At 48.3% G+C, this 22,488-nt stretch overlaps 1 protein-coding gene across 2 annotated transcripts; it reads right to left on the minus strand.

Annotated features, from left to right (window-relative positions):
- Positions 1-1,833: 1,833 nt before the first annotated feature.
- On the minus strand, positions 1,834-18,310 carry PRKAR1A (protein kinase cAMP-dependent type I regulatory subunit alpha). 2 transcript variants are annotated; one of them, XM_019980540.2, is made up of 11 exons: positions 18,175-18,310; positions 15,074-15,253; positions 10,272-10,442; positions 9,372-9,463; positions 9,111-9,172; positions 8,316-8,362; positions 7,305-7,463; positions 6,586-6,646; positions 5,429-5,550; positions 4,505-4,586; positions 1,834-4,227 (listed from the first exon to the last, which is right to left on the minus strand). In XM_019980540.2, the coding sequence occupies exons 2-11, from the start codon at positions 15,245-15,247 to the stop codon at positions 4,055-4,057; spliced, it is 1,143 nt and encodes a 380-aa protein (XP_019836099.1). In that variant the 5' UTR covers positions 15,248-15,253; positions 18,175-18,310; the 3' UTR covers positions 1,834-4,054. The 2 variants fall into 2 exon arrangements, with proteins under 2 accessions (XP_019836099.1, XP_070630301.1); XM_070774200.1 differs by lacking the exon at positions 18,175-18,310 and adding an exon at positions 17,810-17,957.
- Positions 18,311-22,488: the final 4,178 nt, after the last annotated feature.

Raw genomic sequence — 22,488 nt, forward strand, 5'->3', positions numbered from 1 at the left:
CAGTGCATGGCGTCGCAAAGTCAGACACGACTGAGCAACTGAACTGCCACCACCAAAAAATGGTAGACAGAGTCACCAGAGACAGTGAGTCGGGGAGACAGCTGTTTGCTCCTATTAGAAACACGGGGCCGCAGGTTCCCCCGAGCCTCTCATTACACTTTTGCCCACCAACCAACCCGTGATCCTTTGCTGTGTGTGGGGTGTGTGAGCACCTCAGCTACTACTGTTGCTTCATGAATGCTGAGCTCGTGGCCAACAGCACTGCAACCCACGCCTGAGAGAAGGTCGTCACACTCGAGAACACGAGCCAGAAGCTGACAACTCCTCTGGGGCCATTTTAAACAGCGAAATAACCGACAGAGCAGCTCAAAAACACCAAAAAAAAAGGGCATTAAGTAGACCAACAGGAAGGGCGCTGGATCACAGACCTAAGTCTGAAAGGAGGCAGGGTGCCGCCTGCCCCGGGCCGGGCATGTGGCGGGCAGGACAGCGTCTCCTCCGCCCCACTCTGGCCTGGGCGTGGCCGTGACAGTGCTGCAAGGGCTAAGCTGGGGGTACAGACACGTCCCAGCGAGCAGGCAGGTTTGCAAAATGCGCAAATACAGCTTCCGTGAGGAACGAGGATCAACTGCGATGACTCTAAGGTGAACAAAGGCGATGACAAGCTCTCCACCTAGTGGTGACTGGGGAAACCACAGCGCTGCTTATCTACACTGGCAGAGCTTTCACAAAAGAACCAACCCTCGTCATCTGGGGTTTGGGTTTTAGGCTGCATCAGGATGAAGTCACAGCTCTGCACCACAGACTAGGGAGGGCCACAGACCCTGAACCACAGACTGTGCCAACTGTGAAGAGTCTGCACTTCACAAACTTGTCCTTCAGCAGCAACACTGGCTTCTGCGTAAAATTCCAGGGGTAAGAAGGGAGAGATTTCCGCTTCTCCTCGCCAGGCTTCCCTGGTGCTATTACGACAGCTACTTGGGGGTCACATTTAATGGTGATCCAGATGCTGCTTCTCAGTGCTGTTTCAGCCCACCTAGAAATACACTTGCTGGGGCCTAACAAAAATACAGAACAGGTTCGGCTGTCAATTTGTGGTTGGAGAGAAGGCAATGTTAAGAAAACTAACATCATACAACTTCAACTTCACGACATCAATACACTCACATCATTAAAAAAGGATTTCATATGAGCCAGTGTTTGAGAGGGACAATTAATCTACAACCAGTATAGTCAACCCAGGAAAATGCTCTTCAATTATAGTCCGTTAAATATTCGAACTCCAGTGGGCTGCGGGAGGAGGTGACTGCATCTGGACAAAGCGCATGTGCTACGAAGCAGCACAGTTCCAGCAGGGTGTGAAGAAACGAAATCTACCATCCTAACAGACTCAATTACCCATCCCATGCCTCAGAAATCTGAGGAGTAAGTATTAGAAATGACCTTGTATGTGTGCAAAACACAGACACACACCTAAATACACAAATGCACGTATTAAATTTAGACCAAGGAGCACGCTGATCCAGGAGTCAGAGAACCAGTCTACCCTTAACGAAAAGGAATTCTTTGACTTGATTGAACCTTTTCCTTCCATCATTCAGTAAACAGATCCGGTACATCTCAATTACCCTGAAAGTAAGGAGTTTAGATTCACTGACAAACTGAACTGGAAAACACTGAAAACAAACGTATTCTTCCGATGATCCCCTCATCCCCTAACTCACAATCAATTTTCATCCTTGCGGACCGGATTTGGATTCGGAGTTTCTGGGGGACTGGGGATGGAGAAGAGAAGGAAAGGAGAAAGGGAAGAAAGACTGATTCGTTAAAGAATTAAATTATTTAATCTTTTATTACTTGACCTACCGTTGAGACAATCTATAACAAAAAGAAGAGAGTATATTAGCACACACAGAATAATCGGACTAGTAACCAGGAACAATACAAAATGGTCCTTTGGTGTCCACACTGTTAGAGCAGGAGATCTCAAACTCCCTTACCAAGCCCAGAAATGACTGCTAAAGCTCAGGATGTCCGCTGAGACAAACGACGCAACTGTGATTTCGCATATACACCCAGACTGCACAAAGACAAAGCTTAAAATGTGATCATCTTTAAATTCAGACTTCAGTTTGCTTAGATTAAAAACTACAAAAAGGGGTAAACAGCAAAGCCAAATGACTTAAGAGCAAAATTCATTTACGAAGCATTGTGGGTATCTAAATATACACGAACATGATTTTATACATACAGGAAACTGTGCAAACGTATGACATTCTAAAGTACAGTTTGGCATTTAAACAAAGATCAAATTAAGCTTTAAGCTAATTAACAATTTTTAATCTTTTAAATATAAAAAGGCAGCTAAACACAAAATACAGATCAAAAATCCTCATTTAGTATAATTTTGAAAAATAAAAAATATGTAATAAGGTGGCTTTCTATTCCACACTAAAATGTAAATAAAATGTTTCCCAGATTTATACTCCAAACTAGTAACAACCTAAAAATTGTTCTAATCTGTGAAAAACATGTACCATGACCAATTTAATGACCCAGGAAAGGGTAAGAAGGGATTACTAATCAGAGCCAGTTGCATACAGATGGAAAAAGAAACACTTGTAGTCACTCCCAAATATACCCCTACATGTTAGGTTACAAAAATCACAATGCGAACAGAAGTGCCTACATTACGGAACTGTGAGATGCTGTTTAAAAAACAATAAAGATGAACAGTGGGGCTATCATTGGTGCAAGGGAAGAGTGTAACAGCACAAGGTTGATAGGGCTGGAAAACACCGAAACACAGTTAAGACTCAAAACAAGTTTACACAGAAAAGTCTCCCAGGGAATAAAACAGCGGATAGGGAAGCAGAACTTCTCAGCAGGATGGCCTCTCTGATGGATGTGTAACACAGACACATCCTACCTCACCCCCAAGCCCCCATGAAGTCTAGCTGATTGAAAGCGGGGCGAGGGGTGGTGCGGGCGCTGAAGCCAAGTAAAGAACGTCTTCCCGAGTCCCCTGCCCCAGTGAACTCAGGGCGCAGAGTCCAACACTGAACTCGTCTGCCCGCCATCGCCCCCTTTAGCAACCCCTCTTCCATTTTTCTGTTACATCGACATGGAGTGTATCTTTCCTGGAGTCAGGGCTTGCAGAGCCTAAGAGATGACCATCCTGGGGTCACCTGAAGGACATACGCTAACCAGAGGCTCTGAGCTAACAACCAGGAATGCAGACCTTGAACTCTCATTATCAATTCAGCATCTGCTGCTGAGTATTTGGCACTAGCTGGAAAGAGGAAGGTCTAATCAGAATCTGTGAGCTGAGGCAGATGTCGTTAAATCAGAACTGGTATTTGTGGCTTATGATTTGGTGTGAAATGCAGAAAGCAGGAATAGACAGGCACACCTCAACATGCTGCAGAACTGAAGAGGAAACCTTAACAACCAGAGATAAACAAAACCAGGCGTATCAGCCTGACAGATACAAATACTTATTAAAAAAGAAAAAGAACTGGTTGTATCATAGCAACAATGGGCATTTCCACCCTTAAGCTACTCTAACTACAGGCAGACATCCTACTACATGAAGATTCTTCTACACCTGTTCCTCCTAATCCTCAGAGCTTCGTGGGAAATCATTTATTCCATAGAGGCAGACAGCACACATGGCCACAGTCTAAAGAACACTTGCGGCAGCAGGAACGTGCATCACTTCAAGGAAACCTTGCGCTGTGCCTCAGACGCCACGCACCTCAGGGGAGCGGGGTCAACCCTCGGCAGACAGCGAGCCAGGCTGGGGCAGGGGCGGCGGGGGCTGGGGTGTGAACACCAACACTGCACAGACAGGCGGGGACAGCAAAGTCTCCAGAGAACCCTTCTATTTATTTAACTGTGTGAGCACTCAGTAATGCTCCAAAATAAAAACGGTGCCACAAAAGCAACTTGAACAGAAACCGACAAGAAGCTGCGGTGCCAGTGGCCACAGGGCGCTGCGCGGGCACAGAGCGTCTGCGTGGGGGCCTGGGCGGACCGGGCGCCGGGGCGGGCCTCAGACAGACAGGGACACGAAGCTGTTGTACTGCTGGATGTTGCGCTTGAGGATGTCGGAGCACGGGCCGAGAACGCGCTCGAACCGCGGCCGGTCCAGCTTGACGCACTTCAGCGGGCCACGGGCCACCACGGTGGCTGCACGGGGCCGGTTCATCAGCAGAGCGATCTCGCCTGGAGGGGAGAGGGGGCTGAGAGCGGGCACACTCCCGGAACGCTTTCCGAGAGGCACCCTTAGAGCAGAGAGAGACCCGCCCAGGCCACACGACATCTGCACTTCAGAACAAACGACAGACATGAGACAGTAATGTATCTACTAACTGAGTCAAGGTCAAACTCTCTGAGAGCCAAAAAATTAAAGTAAAAACTGAAACGCAGGAGAAGGAAAACAAGGCCAGGAAGGACTGTGGCGCTTGCTGAGGAGGGACGTCACCCTGCGGGACCCACTTACCGAAGTAGTCTGAAGGCCCCAACCTTCCCACTTCCACAAACTCTTCGTTCTCTGAGCGCCGCTGCAGCACCGCGGCTGAGCCCTGTGATGGGACCACCAGAGAGCAACACACGTGAACACGGCCCACTCCCAGGGACACGCTACCACCCTGTGCAACCTAGAGCTCTGCAAGGAGAACAAATAGCAGCTACTTCACATCTTCTGTGTTCACGTGATGAAGGGGACTGGAGAGTCAGCAAAGGCTTGACCTCCATCCCCGGGGTTCCTGCTGCCAAGGGACTGCCAGGGTTTGGACTGAGGCGAGAAACTGCGGGAGGAGGGCAGACCCAGGCGCACCGCCTCTTCATGGACACAGCGGCATGCGGGCGATGCCCCAGCTCCTCCAGGTACTGTCCCTGCCTGCTGCCTCTGTGACAGAGTTCTGTCTGCGACAGAAACGCCGGGGCTCAGAAGAGCCTGGACACATTCCTGCCTGGCCCTGCTCACTGAGACTTCCTCAACCCCTGGCCGGAGAGATACCAGCAGCTTCTCCTGACCACATTCACAGCACACTAGCTGTGTGGATCTCCATGTCCACGGTCATGAGCATATAAAACACAGGAAAACAGAGAATTTAAAGACCTGAGCTGGGCCCTTTATTGCCAAACAGCCCAAAAGCATGATTTTAACAAAAATGCACGTTGAGTGGTGGAGTTCTGTTTGGCCTGTATAAGCAGGATTAATTTGAGTAAGTCAGAATCTGGCTAATACCTCCCACAATTCTGACTTAAACTCATTTAAAATGTGGCGGCCTAGCAGAAAAGCAAGTATCAGCATTTCAAAGGGGACGATAACCTTTAACTCAAAGTGTCAGGTGACCCGAGAACAGAAGCTGTGACTGAGAACCAGCGCCCCCTTCTCCCTCCGGGGCTGCCCCCTCTTTACCTCTAAAATAATGAAGAATTCATCACCCGGCTCCCCCTGTACCACAATCTTCTGCCCGTCTTCAAACTGGACTGGTTCCAATGCATCAGCTACCGTGAGACGCTCCCACTTGTCCAGAGATTCTAAAAGGCAAATATCCAAAGAGTTTCTCTGTGTTATCTGGCATGCTAAGAATTTCAAAACAAAAAGTATAAAAAGTCAACTGAGACACTCCAGTGCGGCTCAGATTCAACTTGGCACCTGTCTCAACTGCCCCTCTCAGCAACACCCCCCGTCACTTGCAGGTGGCCCACGCACCCTCCTGAATCCAGGGGCCCAGAAGCCAGACTAACCTACACCAACTCATCCAGTGGGAAAGGAATGAAAAGAATGTGATCATTAAGTATTGCCAAAGACTGCCATCAATGCAACTCAAACCTGCAATTACAGGACCCAAAAAGAATCTGTTCCAGAAATGCAGAGAAATAACTCAGATTTATTTACAAAACCAAAAAGAATAACTAAAAAATAACTTATGTTCCCAAAGGCCAAACTAACACTCAAGACACTAAATAGTAATCATTTCCAAGAAAGGAAAACTAAGGGCACAAAAATCAAGTCACTGTAAAAAGCAACAATTCAAGACTGCGTGACCTTATGAAATCCACCATTCCCTCCCAATGAAGAGCAGCTTGTAATAACATCTCCAAGTCCCTGTAACATATCCCACAGCAGCACCTCCCATTACGCTGCTCTGCATTTCCTCAAACTTCTAGCATTTTTTCAGAGAAAGCCAGCAAGTGACACCAAACCTTTCCACAGAAGAAACACATTCTTGGCGACACTCACTTTCCTGAACTAAAAAAACTCACTGACAGAGCATGGAGACCAAGTCCCAGGGAACCGGCCGGCCGCCGTCTGGAGGACAGGTCCAGCCTTTCTATCCTTCCAGGAAGAATCAGTAGCACTGATTTCTAACTAAGAGGTCAGCCATCCACCAGCAAACTAAACACAAGGTGAAACTCCTTCTTGGCCAAACTTCGGTCTCACAGTTCCGTGCTTTTTGTTACTATGAGAATATGCTGATAACTTGAGCAATCTTTAGCAAACAGAATCCACTTCCTTAAGCACCACTAACACTTCAATTTAGCGATTCTCCATGCAACTTTCCAACTTACCTAAAATAGACACTTTACTAAGAAACTCCTCATACATCTTCCGCTTTCTCAGCGTGCTTCCCTGTAAATGAAAAAGAGAAAGTCGTGTCTCTGAAGCGTGTAAACCGCATAGCGCTGTGGAGCAACAAGCGCTGTGTCAGGTAAGCTGGCAACGGTCACCCAGGGCTCGCTTGCTCTCTCCTGTTGAAGACGGTAGGCCTGTGTTCAGTAAGAAGCTCTCGGTAACGTGCTCCTAAAAGGAACACCAGGTATATGGCCAAAGAATTCATCAAGGACTGAAACGTCAAAAAAGCAAATCATCAGTTCTCCAAAAAAAAAAGCCCCCAAGGAAAGCTGAGTATACTTCCAGCTCAGGGTCCTGCTCCACAACGCCAATCCTCTACAGAAAGAAGGACTCAAACTGCTATCGTAGAAACGTCAGAACAGCACCATCAAGCCGTCCGTCCGTGTGAAGATCTTCCTGGCTACAGGAAGATGCGCTGGCCAACGGAGGCAGTTGCAAACATCAGCTGACCACTGCACACACACCCTGTGTTTATCTCCCATATTATTTCAGCCAAAGTTCGGTTCTAAAAGACCTCTGTCGCAAACGGTGTAACGGGTAATGCTAAGACCAAGCATCCAACCGTTACAAGCACTCCCACCTTCCCGCGGTAGCACTGTCGAGCGCGAGTCGCACAGCCTGGACGGCAGGCTGCACCCACTCGCACGGGTCTCACCATGAGGATCCTTCTGTAGCTGTCCCGGTCAATGCCCCACAGTTTCACGTTCGTCTTGGCCTTGACAGTGGCCGCTCGAGGAGTCCCGTAAATCAGAGCAAGCTCCCCGAAGCTCCCTCCTTCCCCAACACTGGTTGCCCATTCATTGTTGACATAGACCTAAAATACAAAAGCACTGGTTATCTCTACACACACAAATATATACGGATTAAAAACGCGCACACTCTTTTAAAAGGTCAGAATCCTGAACTTTGTTGTAGAAAATAAAATGTTACCTTTCTGGAACACAACAGAGCAAAGCACCTGCCTTCTGACAACTCAAACTCCCAGAGTGTCTATGACACAGCTGGCCTAATCATCTGGGAAGAAAAGGGCCCCCAGTGCAGACGATGAGAGTGAAAAAGTGAACCAGGCCTTAACAGTGCTCATCACATATTTACTAGGCAAAAGGAGAAGGGGGCAGCAGAGGATCAGATGGTTAGACAGCATCACCAACTCAATGGACATGACTATAAGCAACCTCCAGGAGACGGTGGAGGACAGAAGAGCCTGGTGTGCTGCAGCCCATGGGGTTGAAAAGAGTGGGACACAACTCAGCCACTGAACAAGTGTACTTACAGAGCCCTGTGCCAGGCACTGTGCTGGTTAGCGCTTTACTTGCTGTGCCACTGAGTTTTCTAATACTCTTGTGGGAGGACAAGATGTACAGGACAGGGGCTGCACCAAGTCTCCCAGCTGACGACCTGCCAAGCCTCCCCCTGACCTTCTCCTGCAAAGCAGGCGCACATGCCTGAACCGCTAACCCAGTGAAAGCTCCGAACTGTACACTCAACCAAAGGAAGTACCTTTAGAAAGTCTATGTGTCAGTAAAAATGGCCTTTCTTGGTGTCAGTAAAACATCTGGCAAAAGGAATCTAACATACAAGGATGTAATAGTCCTTCAGACACTCTCAGAAGCAGTAAATAACAAGCTTTTAAGATTCTCAACATATTTTTATTATTAAATCTTACGTCCATCTCTCCTTGGTCAATCACGTAGAAGTTATCCCCTTCGTCACCTAAAAGTGAGGAGAGTAAAAAAGTCAGAAGCAAATTATAAACTAAAAAAGAACAAATCAAACCAAAAAGTCCAGCAATATATTTTACAAGTCATAAAACTGACCAGGTCATCAGTCATCTCATGGTGAAGATGCCTCTGAAAAATAACTTAAGCAAGCCACTTGTATGCATAGAAATTAGAAATGTTAACCACTATGTCATCTAAAACAACAAACAAGATACAATAGTAACAACATATCACCTTGTCACTAAAGAAGAAAATACATGGATTATGAAAACCCATGAAAATATTGAGAGTAAATAAGAAAGGAAAAAAGAGGAACACCCAGAAGATGAGCTCCATGTCAGTGTATGTGGGCAAAGTAAGAGCCGGCAGAAGGGACAGAGCCTTACACAGAGACAAGCTAGATGATGAAGAGTCTGTGTGTGGCTTATTCCCTGCTTCATCTTCCTCTGACTGGTTAATGATCCATATAAAAGATATATAAAATATATGTGGCTCTGGAATTCCTTACAAAGTAAAAATGCACAAATTTTCTTTTAACAGTTACTATAAACAAAACTACACTGACATTAGGGAAATACTAGCCCCTTAGGCAAAGTGTGCCGTTTACTTTTAGCTGAGAAAATTTTAATTAAAGAAATAAGAAAATCCAACAGTATACCAAAAGGAAGATGGTAGGCTGAAAGAGGAAAAAACTTCACAACTTTACTAATAGCACTTGCCATAAAAGCGGCCACCCTTACCCTGCTGAATAACAGTCTCTCCAGCAATAAAGGAAACCGGGAACATGGCGTCAAAAATGTCACTGCAGAGAGAGAAGGCTTCGTGTTACAAAACATTAACCTTAAAACTAACAGACCTTAGTCTGTTAGTTAACCTTAGAGCTTCCAGATTTTCAGCCTGGAGTGGCACCAGGTGAACAATTATGAAGACCCTTTAAAACTTGCAACAGTGAGGCAGCTAGTTTGGGATCCCAACTGTACCGAAAAAAAAATATCACCTACCTTCTCTCGTTATCATCAAGATGTGAAAACAGTACGTTCTTTTCAATGGCTTTAGCTAAAGCAGCCATTGTCTTATAATCTTTCGGTATAACCTAGGAAAGAGCAGGAAGTCCAATGACCATTCCCCACATTCCATAAACCAAAACAACTTCATGACTGCAACCGACATTTCAATTAGATGTCAAGCTACCTTAGGTACTTAGACAAGGCTGCTTCGAGTTAAGTATTTTCAACACAACACTCTCACACTATCTCTGACCCCACAGATACTGACTTTGAGTGAACAGATACTGACTTTGAGTGAACAAATACTGACTAATTAATCCCCTTTGTCTACAACTAGGCCTGCATTGAAAGGCTGGTGTTTGGTTCCTAGTCAACAACCCGAGAAACAAACCACAATCACCTTACCCACGGTCATTACTGAGGCACACCCAAGCGTTTTATGGTAACTTGTCATCGTCTGAAGTGTGATCATGCACTGTTAGTCTCTCAACCTCCTGCCAGCCCAATTATCCTCCCCCTTCAGGCTAATCGCATAACTGGAAATGGCAGACTGGCTCTGAGAAAAAGCCAATGGAGATGAAAGACACTTACAGAGCAAAAGGGTAAAGCCACCACACGAACGAGAGGACGTCAAAAAACTGACACCACAATGCAGGACAACAAGTACTGCCTGGTCTTTCACCGCAAAACACCACCACGGAAAAGAAAATCCCCCAAACTCAAGTACTCGCTGTTTTATAATCACTATAGATACTTCCTCTGATGGGCTATTATTGCAGAAACCTGCTCCCCAGCACCCAGGAACAGCAAGGATGGAGTACGGCCCCCCCCATTTGTGTTTACTGCTGGGAACAGCGCACGCTCATCAGAGGAGACATCCCCGCGGGCAGGTACCTTCCGAACATAGGACGCGGCATCCTCCTCGGTGTAGACCTCAGCGCTGATGGCCCCGCGTCGCCGCCGGCCCTTCACCACCGGGTTAGGGGGTGGCGGGGAGATTTCATCCTCCCGAGAGTCTGCACGGCTGCCTGCTTTCTGCAGGTTCTGGATCTGCTTTGCCTCCTCCTGAAAAATTACAAGTTCATAAAACGAGACCCTGCCTCGGTGCTCTTCACTGGCGTTCTCCTAGTCTAACCACAGTCCTCAGTCACTGCAAACCTCTCCTTATCAACGTGAGAGTTAAGGCGCAAAGGCGAATCATGAATGGCAGAAAGTGCAGAGTCGAATTTGAATAGCAATACTCTGAAAGGTCATATTGCTCCTCAGATGGTGACAGGAGCTATACTAACAAACAGAAAGCCACTGGTACAGGGCACAGAACACGCATATGCAAGCCATACACGCACTGAGGCAATAAAGCGACGGTGATCTGCAACGCACTCAACAGCCATCAACTGCAAAACTAAACCCTGGGAAAGGAGTGAGATCCCTGCCTCGCCCGTGCATGCCATCTAGGAATATCACTCAGGCACAGCAAGTGACATGAGAAAGTCTAGGCTATCAGGTTACTCCATTAACTCAATACAAATTCTGTGGACCTGCCACTCCACATCTACACTAGGCAAGGGGAACACAAAAAAACAAGAGAGAGAGTGCTGAGCCTGTGGGATTTATATTCAACAAATAATGAAATGTGATGGGAACCTGGACTTCAACTAAGATCAAACATAACAATACTTACCCTAACAGAGCTGGAAGCATTCTTTACGGGCAGGGCTGACACTCGGTTTACCTGTTTTTAACAACTTATTAAACCAATCCATATGAAACCAAGATCAACTACTTAAAAATCTTATTTTTCAGATCTAGGGCCTTAAAAAGAAATCCCCTCAGGTCTGCAGTAGAGAATGAGTTATGACTGACGCCAAACCCGAATGAAACAAGCCGAGAATGGCGAGCTATCACCTCCTCGTTCGTGACTCACTCTCCATTCTTTTCCTAAAGCAGCCTTGAAATTCTAAATGACAACATTTACTAATTATTTCTGAAAAATTCTGATAAAAAAGAATTTAAGGAGGTGGTGGCTTTTTCTCCCGCCTGGTACTCAGTTCTGCATCTGGCATCAAGACAAATCAAAGCACACACAAGTGCAGCAAGAACCATCTGGAACCACCACCACTGAGGCAAGAACAGTGCTTATTTCTATTAGTAGACTTGTGACTGATGGGTTTTTTTTTTTTTTTTGGAAGGAGGAACCAGCTTTATTTTTCTCATCTCTCTAGATTTTTCAATTAAAAACACAGTAACAAAGGCCTGTAACAAAACTACCGTGAATGTATTTGCATATTCAGTTACAAACGCACTTACCTGTTGATCAAATAATAAAGTGTGTCTACTGCTAGCAATTTATTTTAAACATGCATGTATGTGAAATTACATATACACAGAGTTATTCATTATACCAAAGCTTTTAACAGCAAAATACCAGAAACCACCAAAACAGTCATCAATGTGGCGATTAAGTAACACCCACAGTTAATGTGCGTCCATACAGTGGGATGCCATGCACACACTGGACACAGGTGTGTAAATGCCCGTGTATGATGGAACTCAGGCGGCACTCCAGGGAGACCACGGCGTAGGAAAAAGACTTTTCATTGTCATGTTGAGCCACGGGCAAATATGTAACTAAATTGTTTTTTAAAAAATTTTCAAAGAAAACCCACTTCATTATCGTTCTGGTAATTACAGTAACAGGTAAGGTTTTTCTCATTCCATATTAACAGAGAACTTTAAAACTCCAGTGTGCCCAAAGTTTAAAGTTCAAGAGCATAAATGAAAACACAGATTCTACCTCCCAAGATGTGTCATTGATATTTCACAAAAAATTCATGAAAAACCTCACAAGTAACCCTTCGTTTGGAAGTACTGTCTGTCTAAGTGAATTTTTATTGTCTTAGACGATTCTGAAGTGCCAAGAGCACTGTGGTTGTAACCATGCTTCCTGGATTTCCACCTTCCAACGGCGCTTGGACGTGTCCTGATCCTGATGACTTGGAGCCACGGCTGAGGTCGCCCATTTCTCCCGAGCACCGTGACACGTTTTATATCCTTTTTCTCGCTGCTGTCATTCTTCAGTCTCCTCACTCCTCAAAAGCACCCCCCCGCCCCCGTCCCCTTACTGTCAGTGCATCCCAGCACATTAAGTTCTGATTCTGCGCCCGCGGCTCACTCAGCGTGCTTTCATCCTCCCTGCCCTGACATCCATTCCTCCCAGAGGGTGACGTCAACGTCCCAGCCCACTGACTCGGGGTTTGGTACGTGGCTTGTTCTGCCACGCCACGCCCTCTTCTTGTAAGACTGTACTCTGGCCCCTAGAGCGCCTGCCCTGCTCTGCCTTGAGAACAGCATGCCTTATATATGGCTGCTCCTTCCACTGAACCCCGGAACAAAACATGTGCAGCCAAGACAAGACGGGCTGAGCAGAGAGGGCTGCACGTGACCCAGTATCAGGACATCTGGAGTGAACCACCGAGACGTGGGGGGCACGAGGTCCCTGTATGACCGCAGCCAAGTTCCCTGACCCCTCTCTTAGCTTTACTGCTTCCTCTCTAAAACGGTGACAATCACCAACCTCACACATTTGAAATAATGAGCATTTACAAAAGGTCAAGGGCTCACACAGAACCTGGCACACAGGAGGCACTCCACAGTCAGAGCCATCACAATTCCTCTCATCTACTAGTTGGCAAGGTTCAAAGGAACACATACAAAAGAGAGGACTCGGATGACAAACAACAGTCTGAAGAAAGATGCAGACGCTGTCAATGGACCAACTGAGACAGGTTTCTGGGGCATTTCTTACTGCGCAGTTGAGGGAACCAGAAACATGAGCCCTGGTTAGCATGGCAAAGAGGAGACAAGAGTGTGCCTGTATTCTCAGACATATAACTCAACACCTAATGTACAGAAAAATGACCTGTTGAACAGCTGAAACCCTAGTTTCTCCAATGCCCGGATATCCATAGTCAACCTCGGCTAAAGGAGTGGATGCAAATGAACAAAAATCCATGAACACACAAAAGTGGTAAGCTGTGACTTCTGTTAAGGGGTAGAGAGGCCGACACACATCACATCTAAAAACCCCATGTGCACAGAAATGACTTTCAGGGTCCTTTCCTGCTTTCCCTGAGGTCAGTGCTCCAACAGGGCCATCAAAGTGCAGCCCTGAGACGAGCACGGCACTGCACACTCCCTATAAAAAGACACACACTTCATGCCTCACCCACCTCGTCCGCTCAGCGGGTGGCTGCTATTGATGTCCAGAGAGAAGAGGGATCACCTTACAGCGACCAACTTCAGAACCAGACCTCCAGGAACGCACTTCACTTCCAAACAGGGAGGGAAGGCCCACGGCAGCCTGGCGCTACAGTGCTCCACTATCAGAAACTGCTTAAGTAAAAACCAGACTTCCTACCACAGTTCCAAAACACCAAGGCTACATGCACTGGGACTGGCTAGGTTTTCCTGCTGTTTTTAATTATTCCAATCATGGTACTAGACACCAATTTCAACAGCTTTCCAAGAAAACTGGAAAAAGGGTCCAATCACTGAGCCACCCAAACATTTTCTGAACATTAGTAAAACAGATTCTTTTACTAATAAATTATGCTGACTGAGAAGTTGTCCAAACCAGTGGGATACAGTATAAAACTTTCTGCAATACAACTAGATAATTAACAATCATACACCTAAGAAAATGCCTCCCAAGTGGTACACAGTCATTATGAACCACATCATAACTTCAATATGCGTTAAGAAAATCTGTAACTTTATCCTGCTGAAGTTTCAGGAGCAAATCAAACAAACTACTCAAAACTCTCAACAAACCAAACTTCCTCCTTCATCATTTTTTTGAGGGGACTGAACTAAAGCACTGACCTTGATGAAAAATGACCACTTTGCTTAGAGAAGCACATACCCCATGCTTAGGTCCCACCGACACACACACAATAAGGATGCGCAACAATGAGTAAAAACTGAATCTCTTTTTTCTCAAAAGGAAACAAGTCCTGACCAGAACTGTAAATAAAGTAAAATTCTGACAGCTGTCCATCTTGCTCTCTCTGCTCCACAGTCAATTTATGCTAGGACATATCCTACAGTAAGACATACTTGGACGACTCGGAGTTTCTAACGTACTAGTCACAAGCCGGACTCGGATGCTCCAGTACAGTGATTTCAAACGTAGGGTAAAGCCTGCAAGTTTACTTGTTTTGCTGAAGAAAACAGCATAAATGCTTTGAAGTACTGCAGAAGTTCTCAATCCACACCACTGATGTACTGGTTTTCTTTTTAATTTTTACTGGAGTATAATCAATTTACAATCTTGCGACAGTTTCTGCTGACCAGTGCTGTACTACTTCCAATCAACTGAATCAACTCAGGTACTTTATTTGGTCCATTTTATGTATTAATTAAAACAGTTACAAGGAACTATGGTTGGAAAACCTGTAGCCAAGTAAACTGAGCATTCAGAGTCGTTTTGATCAATTCTGATTACAATGTTACAAATTACTACCAACGCATTAACTGCATTTCTTTTCTGAAATTCTATTTTAAATGATGATGAGGATTATAAACAATTATTTGGTCAGAATTCCTTTTCTTCCCAATGATAGAAATCAGCGACCTTCTCCAGCCTTGCATTTAACAACCGTAAGGGTCAGCTCTCGCGCTCCCCCTTTTATTTTTACCTTCTCCAGCTTCTCGAAGTATTCCCTGAGGAAGGCCATGGGCCTCTCGGGCCGTGCGGTGCACAGCTGCACGATGGAGTCCTTGAGCAGCGCCTGGATGTTGTGCTTCTGGACATAGAGCTCGCATTCCCGGAGGCTGCGCTCCTCCTCGCTGGCGGTGGTGCCGGAAGCCATGGTTCACTACGGAGAAGACACAGAAGCTCGGGAAAACTATTCACAGAGAGCGAACGTCAAGCTGGCCTTCGATTTAACAAACTCACCAGGCAACTGGTTCACAAAGATTTCATTCTCACTAGGCAGATTTTTTAAATTGTAAAACAGGGAGGTGAGGGCTAGGGAATTCTGGCAAGGCAGTACTGCACTGAGGTCCCGCTGCACAGGGCCCAGGCCCGGAGAGGCAGGACTCGGCCGGCCCCCAGGCCGAGAGAGCAAGCACGAGCGGCTCTCCCGGCAGGGGCTGGTGCTAAGGAGTCAGGCAGGCCCCCAAGGGAATTTCATTCAGTTCTCTTCTGCAAAAGGAATCCTGAAGACGTGGGACGTGTGCAAAGGGTAAACAGGACACAAAACTACAAGGCACAGCAGTCAGCACTTGGTCAAAGCAAGGAAGCACCAAGAGGGACATCTGACGTCCCCTTCACGTAACCCGGATCCCAGGGGAGCAGGCCGATCTCAGCCAGCAAACCACCCGAGCGCAGGCTCTGATCAGCCAACACAACCAAAATGCTTTAAAACACAAAAGAAACCCCAGATGAGTAACAAAAGCAATTTTTAATCCCAGACTCTTTGTACCAGATTCCAGCCTTAAATGATAACACAATTATCCACTAGTAAAAGGGAAAATCTTATACGTTATTAATAGAAAAAAAAAAACCACCATATAAACACCTTAACAAGTAAATTATAAAAGATTTGAATAGGGAAGTGTTAAACCATCAAGTTTTTAACTCACATGAAAACTAAATAGATAAACTACATTTAGTGAATTTTAGAGGGTTTAAACTACTTCGATGTGAAGTAAAATAAACAAATGCAATAATGGGCAGCTAACCTCAGCCTGGAATTCAAAGCTCACTAACTTAACAAAAGAGTCACAAACTGTTTTCCTTTCTAATTACCATGTAATTAAGATCAGAAGATAAAGGTGAGGTCCTCTCCACTCTGCAAGAGAATTCCTTACTAACCCATGTTTTCCAAATACAACGCACACAAAACCAAAGAGATCAAACTAAATTTCAAAGGACAAAGAAACAGCACAGGGAAGAGGGGCAGTACTATGCTGTTACTCATTCTGTTTTGACAGCTTTATAACAGTAGACTAGTTAACAGACCATGAGAAAGTTTGTAGATATCTGAGAGGCACATAAATTAAAGAGGCCACAGAAAAAGATTCCTGCTGCTCCTTTAGAAATAAACTCTAACACACACACACACACACAAAGATTACCTTAAGATAGATTCACACCCGCCTCTTTTACAGGTCAGACAACCGTATCAACTGAAAATCCACTTCAGGATTTTCTGCATTAGAAAATACATTGTACTGAAAGCCACCAAAATCGGTCCATGAGATCTGTGTTTCCAAACACTGAGATACATTTCGGAACATCAATACGTGTTTTCAACTACCAGAGAAACCATTCAAAGGTCAGGTTTGTGGTAGAAATGAGAGAACTGAGTCCAAGAGGTGAAACTGGTTTTTTGTTTGCAACAATGTATTTAAAAGACCAAAAAGAGGACACTGGAAATTTGGCGGCATATTAATAGAAATGCTCCAGGATTCATGTGTTCATCGTGTGAACCCCGGAAAATCCGTATTTCATGGTATTAATTTCTTAATGGACTACAGATTCACTCTGCACTTGTACTCAGTTCTAACAGCCTATAATTTAGCTCTCTCCCTCGCCCCCCGTTACTCAACTGCTAAAAAACGGACACCGCATTGTCTCTCCTAAGAAAACACTGGGGTTCCTTCTTCTGGAAATTCAGTTGTGACAGTAACACAACGCTGTGTCCAAGGGATTAGATGCGAGAAGTATGTCAGACCCTTTGAGAAGGTCGCTGATTGAGGCCGCGGCCAGGAGCCCTTCCTGGGGGTCATCCTCGGGGACCACGGAGATGGCCACTCCCGCGAGCTCCCCCCGGCGCGGGCGCGCGCGCCCCGAGCTGGGGGGGCCCCGGATACCCCGGACGTGCGCAGGGACGTGCCCTTCGCGGCACTTGGGCCCCGGCCGCGGGAGGGAGGGCCCCCATCTCGCTCCGGTCGAAGGCCGCGGGGAGACCCCGAGGGAGACGAGGGCGGACCGACGGGGCAGGCCGGCGGCGGCCGCCGCGGGGGCGGGGCGGGGCGGGCGGCAGGCCGGGACGGACGAAGAGCGCCGCGGGCGGCCGCGTAGGCGGCCGCGGGGGGAGAGCACGGCCCCCGCCCCCGAGGCGGCCGGAAGGGCTGGGGGCTCCGCGGGCCCCGCGCCGCCGCCCGTGGTGGGGGGAGGGCGAGCGCGGCGGCGCGGGTGGGCCGCGCTGGGAGCCGGGAGCAGCCGGGGCGGCCCGCGGGGCGAACGCCGGCCAGCGCGGGGCCCGCGGCAGCCGTGAGGAGAGGCCGCGCGGGCGGGCGGCGCCGGGGGAGCGGCCGTCCCCCCGCAGGGCGCTCCCCGCGACGCCATCTTGGGTCGTCCCGGCGCCCCCGGGCGGGCGGCGGGCGGCGAGGCGGGGCGCGCCGGGGCCCGCGAGTCCCCTCACCTGCGGACGGGCGGCGGCGGGCTCGGGCTGCGGGCTAGGAGACGGCCGGCGGGGCTCCCTCAACGACGCCCTCCCGGCCCCTCTCCACTCGGCGACAGCGGCTCCGCAACGGCGCCACCGGAAACGGCCGCGCCGCAGCCAATCAGCACCCAGCTGCTGACGTCAATGCGCCTCGCTCTGGCCAGAGCCGTCGCCCCGGCAACCTTAAAGGGGCAGCGGCCCTGCAGGCGAACCCTCGCCCCTCCCCCGCCCGGAGTGGTCCTCCCTCTGCCCTTGTTTCGGTCCCAGCGCGTCCCTGATCCGCACCCTACGGCGCGCAGTCTCCGGCTCGGGGCTCCCGTCGCCCGTCACCTTCCGCCCCTCACCTGTCCCCGTTCGGACGCCGCGAGCACCCAGCTGCTCCGCGGGCTCCCGGTCCCTGTGCGCGCGGCGCGGCAGCTCGCGTGCCCGTCCCGCGCTCGCCTAGCGCCCTCACTCCCGCCGCGCGCGCCGCCCGCGCCTTTTCTCCGGCCCTCCGCGCCCGCCCCCGCTCGGCCCCCTGGGGCGTCCCGGGGGACAGGTGGGCGGCTCCGCCCAGGGCCCCACCGAGGGGCCGCGGGACCCGGAGGGGGCTTCCCACCCGGGGGAGGCGGCAGCTGCGCCGGGGGCCGCGCGCGGGCGGGTGCGGGCCGCGCACGCCCGCCGGGCATCCGGCGCTCGCGGCCTCCGGGCTGCGGCCGGCCATCCGGCCCAGGAAACCCGAGCCCGGCCAAGTGTCCGCTCGGCAGGTCCGGCTGCCCGCCCCGCGCCCCCCGCCCGGGGTGCTGTGGCTGGCGGAGGCCTCTGCCCCTTTGGGCACCAAGTGCTGGGAAGGACTTTGTGGGGGTCCAAGAGAGGCCCGAATCCCCCTAGAACTTGAAGCACCCCATCCTCGCCCCTGACCCAGTGCGGTGAGAAGTGCAAACCATACTGATGGGCGCAGACCCTCTGACCGCAAGAGAAATCTCAGCCGCCTGCAAAACGGCCCCCATCGGGGACGATGCGGTTGGCGGCGTGGGGAGGGGGGTTTCTTCACCGCTTCAGCCATTTTTTTCTTCCATCCCAGACTCTGCTCCTGAAGAAGAAAGGGGATGCAGAGAGACAATAAATGAAGGCCCTTGGAACAAGCGCATCCTTGTGTCTGGCTGATACCTGTTGGACTCTTGGGGTATAGTTCTAGGGCTGCATGTGTGAGATACACAATGGATTTCACACTTGTATCCCTAGACTTAAAGGACATGAACTAGAGCAAATTCCTGGGAGACAGTGGAGGGCAGGAAGGCCTGGCGGGCTACAGTCCATGGGGTTGAACAATATATATATAATGACACACATATATAGATGTGTATATATTATAAGATGTATACATCATGAATAATTTTATATTGATTTCAGGTCAAAACAGTGTATTTTGGATCTATTCGGTTAAATATTATTAAAATTAATTTCGCCTTGTTTTTTACCTTTTTGATACAGCTATTAGAAAAATTTCAAATACCTTTAAGGTTCGTGTTTATACTATTTCTGTTGGTCATCACTGTCCTAACAGGCCAATTGCTCCCCTGGATCCAGCAGTCTGATAGGGCTCCTGCTTCTCAGAGTATTTCTTTTATTTAGTTGTGGTTATCCCCCGCTTTCTGAAAGTCAGAGGAAGCACAGACAATTATCAGAAGGGCCAGATTAGGTCGATAAGAGGAGGGTGTATGGGGAAGTGCCCACACCCCCATGAATCTCCCCCCAGGGATGGGTGGAATGACGGATTAAAGGCAGAGCCTCCGTCATATAGGATTTCACCGTGTCGGTACAAAGAGAACAAACAGCCTTAAGCTGGCAAGCAGGAGAGGGACTTCAATAGCAGTGAGCAGGCCCAGTCATGTTCCGAGAAGAAAAACTGCTGTCAGACAAATCTGAGTTTGGTTTCAGGCTCTGCCATCTCCGGTAATTGACTTAATCCCGATGAGCCTCAGTTTCCTCAGTGGGAAAGGACAAGCAGGGTGTGGCTCAAATTATTACTTAGGTAAAGATAGTAACAGCACACGTGTCTGTAGCACTTAGTATGTTTCTGGCTGTGCTAAGTACTTCATGCATCATAACTGAATCTTCATCATAGCTCTAGCATCAGTATTATTATTGTTACTGTTACCAAAGGAAAAGGAGGCACGGAGCAGTTAAATGGCCAGGATGGCTCACACCCTGGCAGCAAGCTTAGTCACTTTCCTCTGCAGCTGGTGTGCAAAGTGTCCAGCCAGGCGGGGGCTACAATAAATACAAATGAGTTTGCTTGCCATTTATCCCCACCTCTCATCAGCTCCCTGCATCACTAGGTTAAGACGGCCTTGGACAGTGTTACCTTCCTGCCACAGTCAAGACCCTTAGAGTAAGGAGACCAGCAGGCTGCTGACGAGGAGCCGGTGGCTCTGAGGGACCGCTGACCCGTGCTGGGTGGCCTGGCTGTGGCCCCACTCACCTGCACTCAGGCTCCAGTCTAGCCACAGGCCGTTTCCTGTTGCGCTCAACCTTCTTGTAGCTGCCAAACCCTCCTGAGCTGGGGCTCTGAAAGACAAAACACAGAAATGGGCAGCAGATTCTTGAGCCTAGAGCCCACTGAGACGATGGTTCGGAAAAACCAAACAGCCCTGGGGGTTTCCAAGAGAGGTGAAGGCTCTTTCAGTCCCACCCTGCCCTGGGGAGAATTTCAGCTCCTCAATTTCGTTTCAGAAGCGACCATTGCTCCACCCTAGTTTCTGTGTGGTTTTACCCTCTCCAGAGGCCTTCTGCCCTGAATTCCAAGGTCTGCCAGCCTTTTTTTTTTTAATCTATGTCCTTATAAAGGCTCAACAAGGGACTTCTGGTGGTCCAGTGGCTAAAAAGAACTTGGCCATCGCAGCGCAGGGGGCCGAGGTTCCCTGGATCCCTGACCAGGGAACTGGATCCCATATGCTGCAACTAAAGATCCCATGTGCCACAACTCAGAGCCGGTGCCACCAATTAAACAAGTATTTGTTGAAAAGGCTCAACAACATGAGTTTCTACAGTAGGGTTGTAAGTCAATTTTTCTCTTTAAAACAAAATTCCTTAATTGCTGTTACAGTGTTTGTGAAACAATAGCAAACAATTTTAGAAGCAAAATAAACATCAGTTGTGCATTTAGCCAAAGTGGAACTAAGCAAGCAAGTGTATAAATGGAAGGAAGGTCTTGGGAGACCATTTCTTGGCGTTATGGCTGAAGTCTCCGCTGGCTAAAGATAGATGCACCGACTTCAGGTTTCCAAGGGATACTTTTCAGACTATCACCGCCTTCTTGAGCTGAGTGTATATGCTTCCTATGGAACCCAAGATTGTGGTTTCAAAGATAACCTAGTTCCAGCAAGCTTTCCAATGCCAGTGAGGTCTTTCCTCACTGGCAAATGCTTACCTAACCTGAGGACTGGTGGTCCTGTGGTTAAGACTCCGGGCTTCCACCGTAGAGGCCAGGAGTGCAGGAACTAAGTCTGGTGAGGAGCTAAGATCCTGCATGCCTTGCCGCAAGGCCACACCGCGCCCCCTCCCCAAAACAACACAGAATAAAGCCTGAAGGTTGGTGTTGACCCGAAGTATTCATTGAAAATATTAACCCCAAAACCAGAGAAGTGGCAATTTTCACTCTACTACTAAAGAGAGTTTTCCAAGTAAAAATATCTTCATCCCAAATATATCTTCACCCAGAATAGCATATTTAAATCCACAATGTTCAATAAGAGAAAGTTAAATTAGTAGCCAGGTTCTCCAGACAAATAGAAGCAATAGGAGAAAGAGAGAGAGAGAGGAATTTATTTGAAGAAATTGGCTCACACAGTTGTGGGTCCTGGCAAGTCCCAACCTGTAGGACATGCCAGCAGGCTAGCAACCAGGGAAAAGTTGGTGTTGGAGCCTTGACTCTGAAGACAGTCTGGAAGCTGAACTCCTTTCTCAGGAACCTCAGTGTTTCCTCTTAAGGCCTTCTACTGGCTGGGTAGGGCCACCCACACAATCAAGGATAATCTGACTTAAAGTTTGATCACATCTAAACAATACCTTCTCAAGGACATTCAGACTAGTATTTGAACAAAAACTGGGTACCAGGGCTTAGCCAAGTTGAATTGTAAAATTAATTGTCGTAGTTCAGTTTAGTTGAATGGCTCTGTCGTGTCCAACTCTTTGCGACCCCATGGACTACTGCATGCCAGGCCTCCCTGTGCATCACCAACTCCCAGAGCTTGCTCAAACTCATGTCCATCGAGTCAGTGATGGACTATCCAACCATCTCATCCTCTGTCATCTCCTTTTCCTCCTGCTCTCAAACTTTCCCAACATCAGGGTCTTTTCCAATGAGTCAGTTCTTTGCATCAGGTGGCCAAAGTATTGGAGTTTCATCTTTAGCATCAGTCCTTCCAATGAATATTCAGGACTGATTTCCTTTCAGTTCAGTTACTCAGTCATGTCCGACTCTTTGCGACCCCATGGACCGCAGCACGCCGGGCCTCCCTGTCCATCACCAACTCCCAGAGTTTACCCAAACTCATGTCCATTGAGTCAGTGATGCCATCCAACCATCTCATCCTCATCTCCTTCTGCCCTCAATCTTTCCCAGCATCAGGGTCTTTTCAAATGAGTCAGCACTTCGCATCAGGTGGCCTAAGTAT

This window comes from Bos indicus, chromosome 19 (genome assembly GCF_029378745.1).
Source record: "Bos indicus isolate NIAB-ARS_2022 breed Sahiwal x Tharparkar chromosome 19, NIAB-ARS_B.indTharparkar_mat_pri_1.0, whole genome shotgun sequence".
Taxonomy (NCBI): Eukaryota; Metazoa; Chordata; class Mammalia; order Artiodactyla; family Bovidae; genus Bos; species Bos indicus.

Coding starts and splice junctions, on each gene's coding strand:
- PRKAR1A (XM_019980540.2), bottom strand. CDS start 15,247: ATGGCTTCCGGCACCACCGCCAGCGAGGAGGAGCGCAGCCTCCGGGAA. Junction 5,551..6,585: donor TAGTAAAGTGTCTATTTTAG/GTAAGTTGGAAA, acceptor TTTGCCTTTTAG/AATCTCTGGACAAGTGGGAG. Junction 4,587..5,428: donor AATTCTTCATTATTTTAGAG/GTAAAGAGGGGG, acceptor GTCCCATCACAG/GGCTCAGCCGCGGTGCTGCA.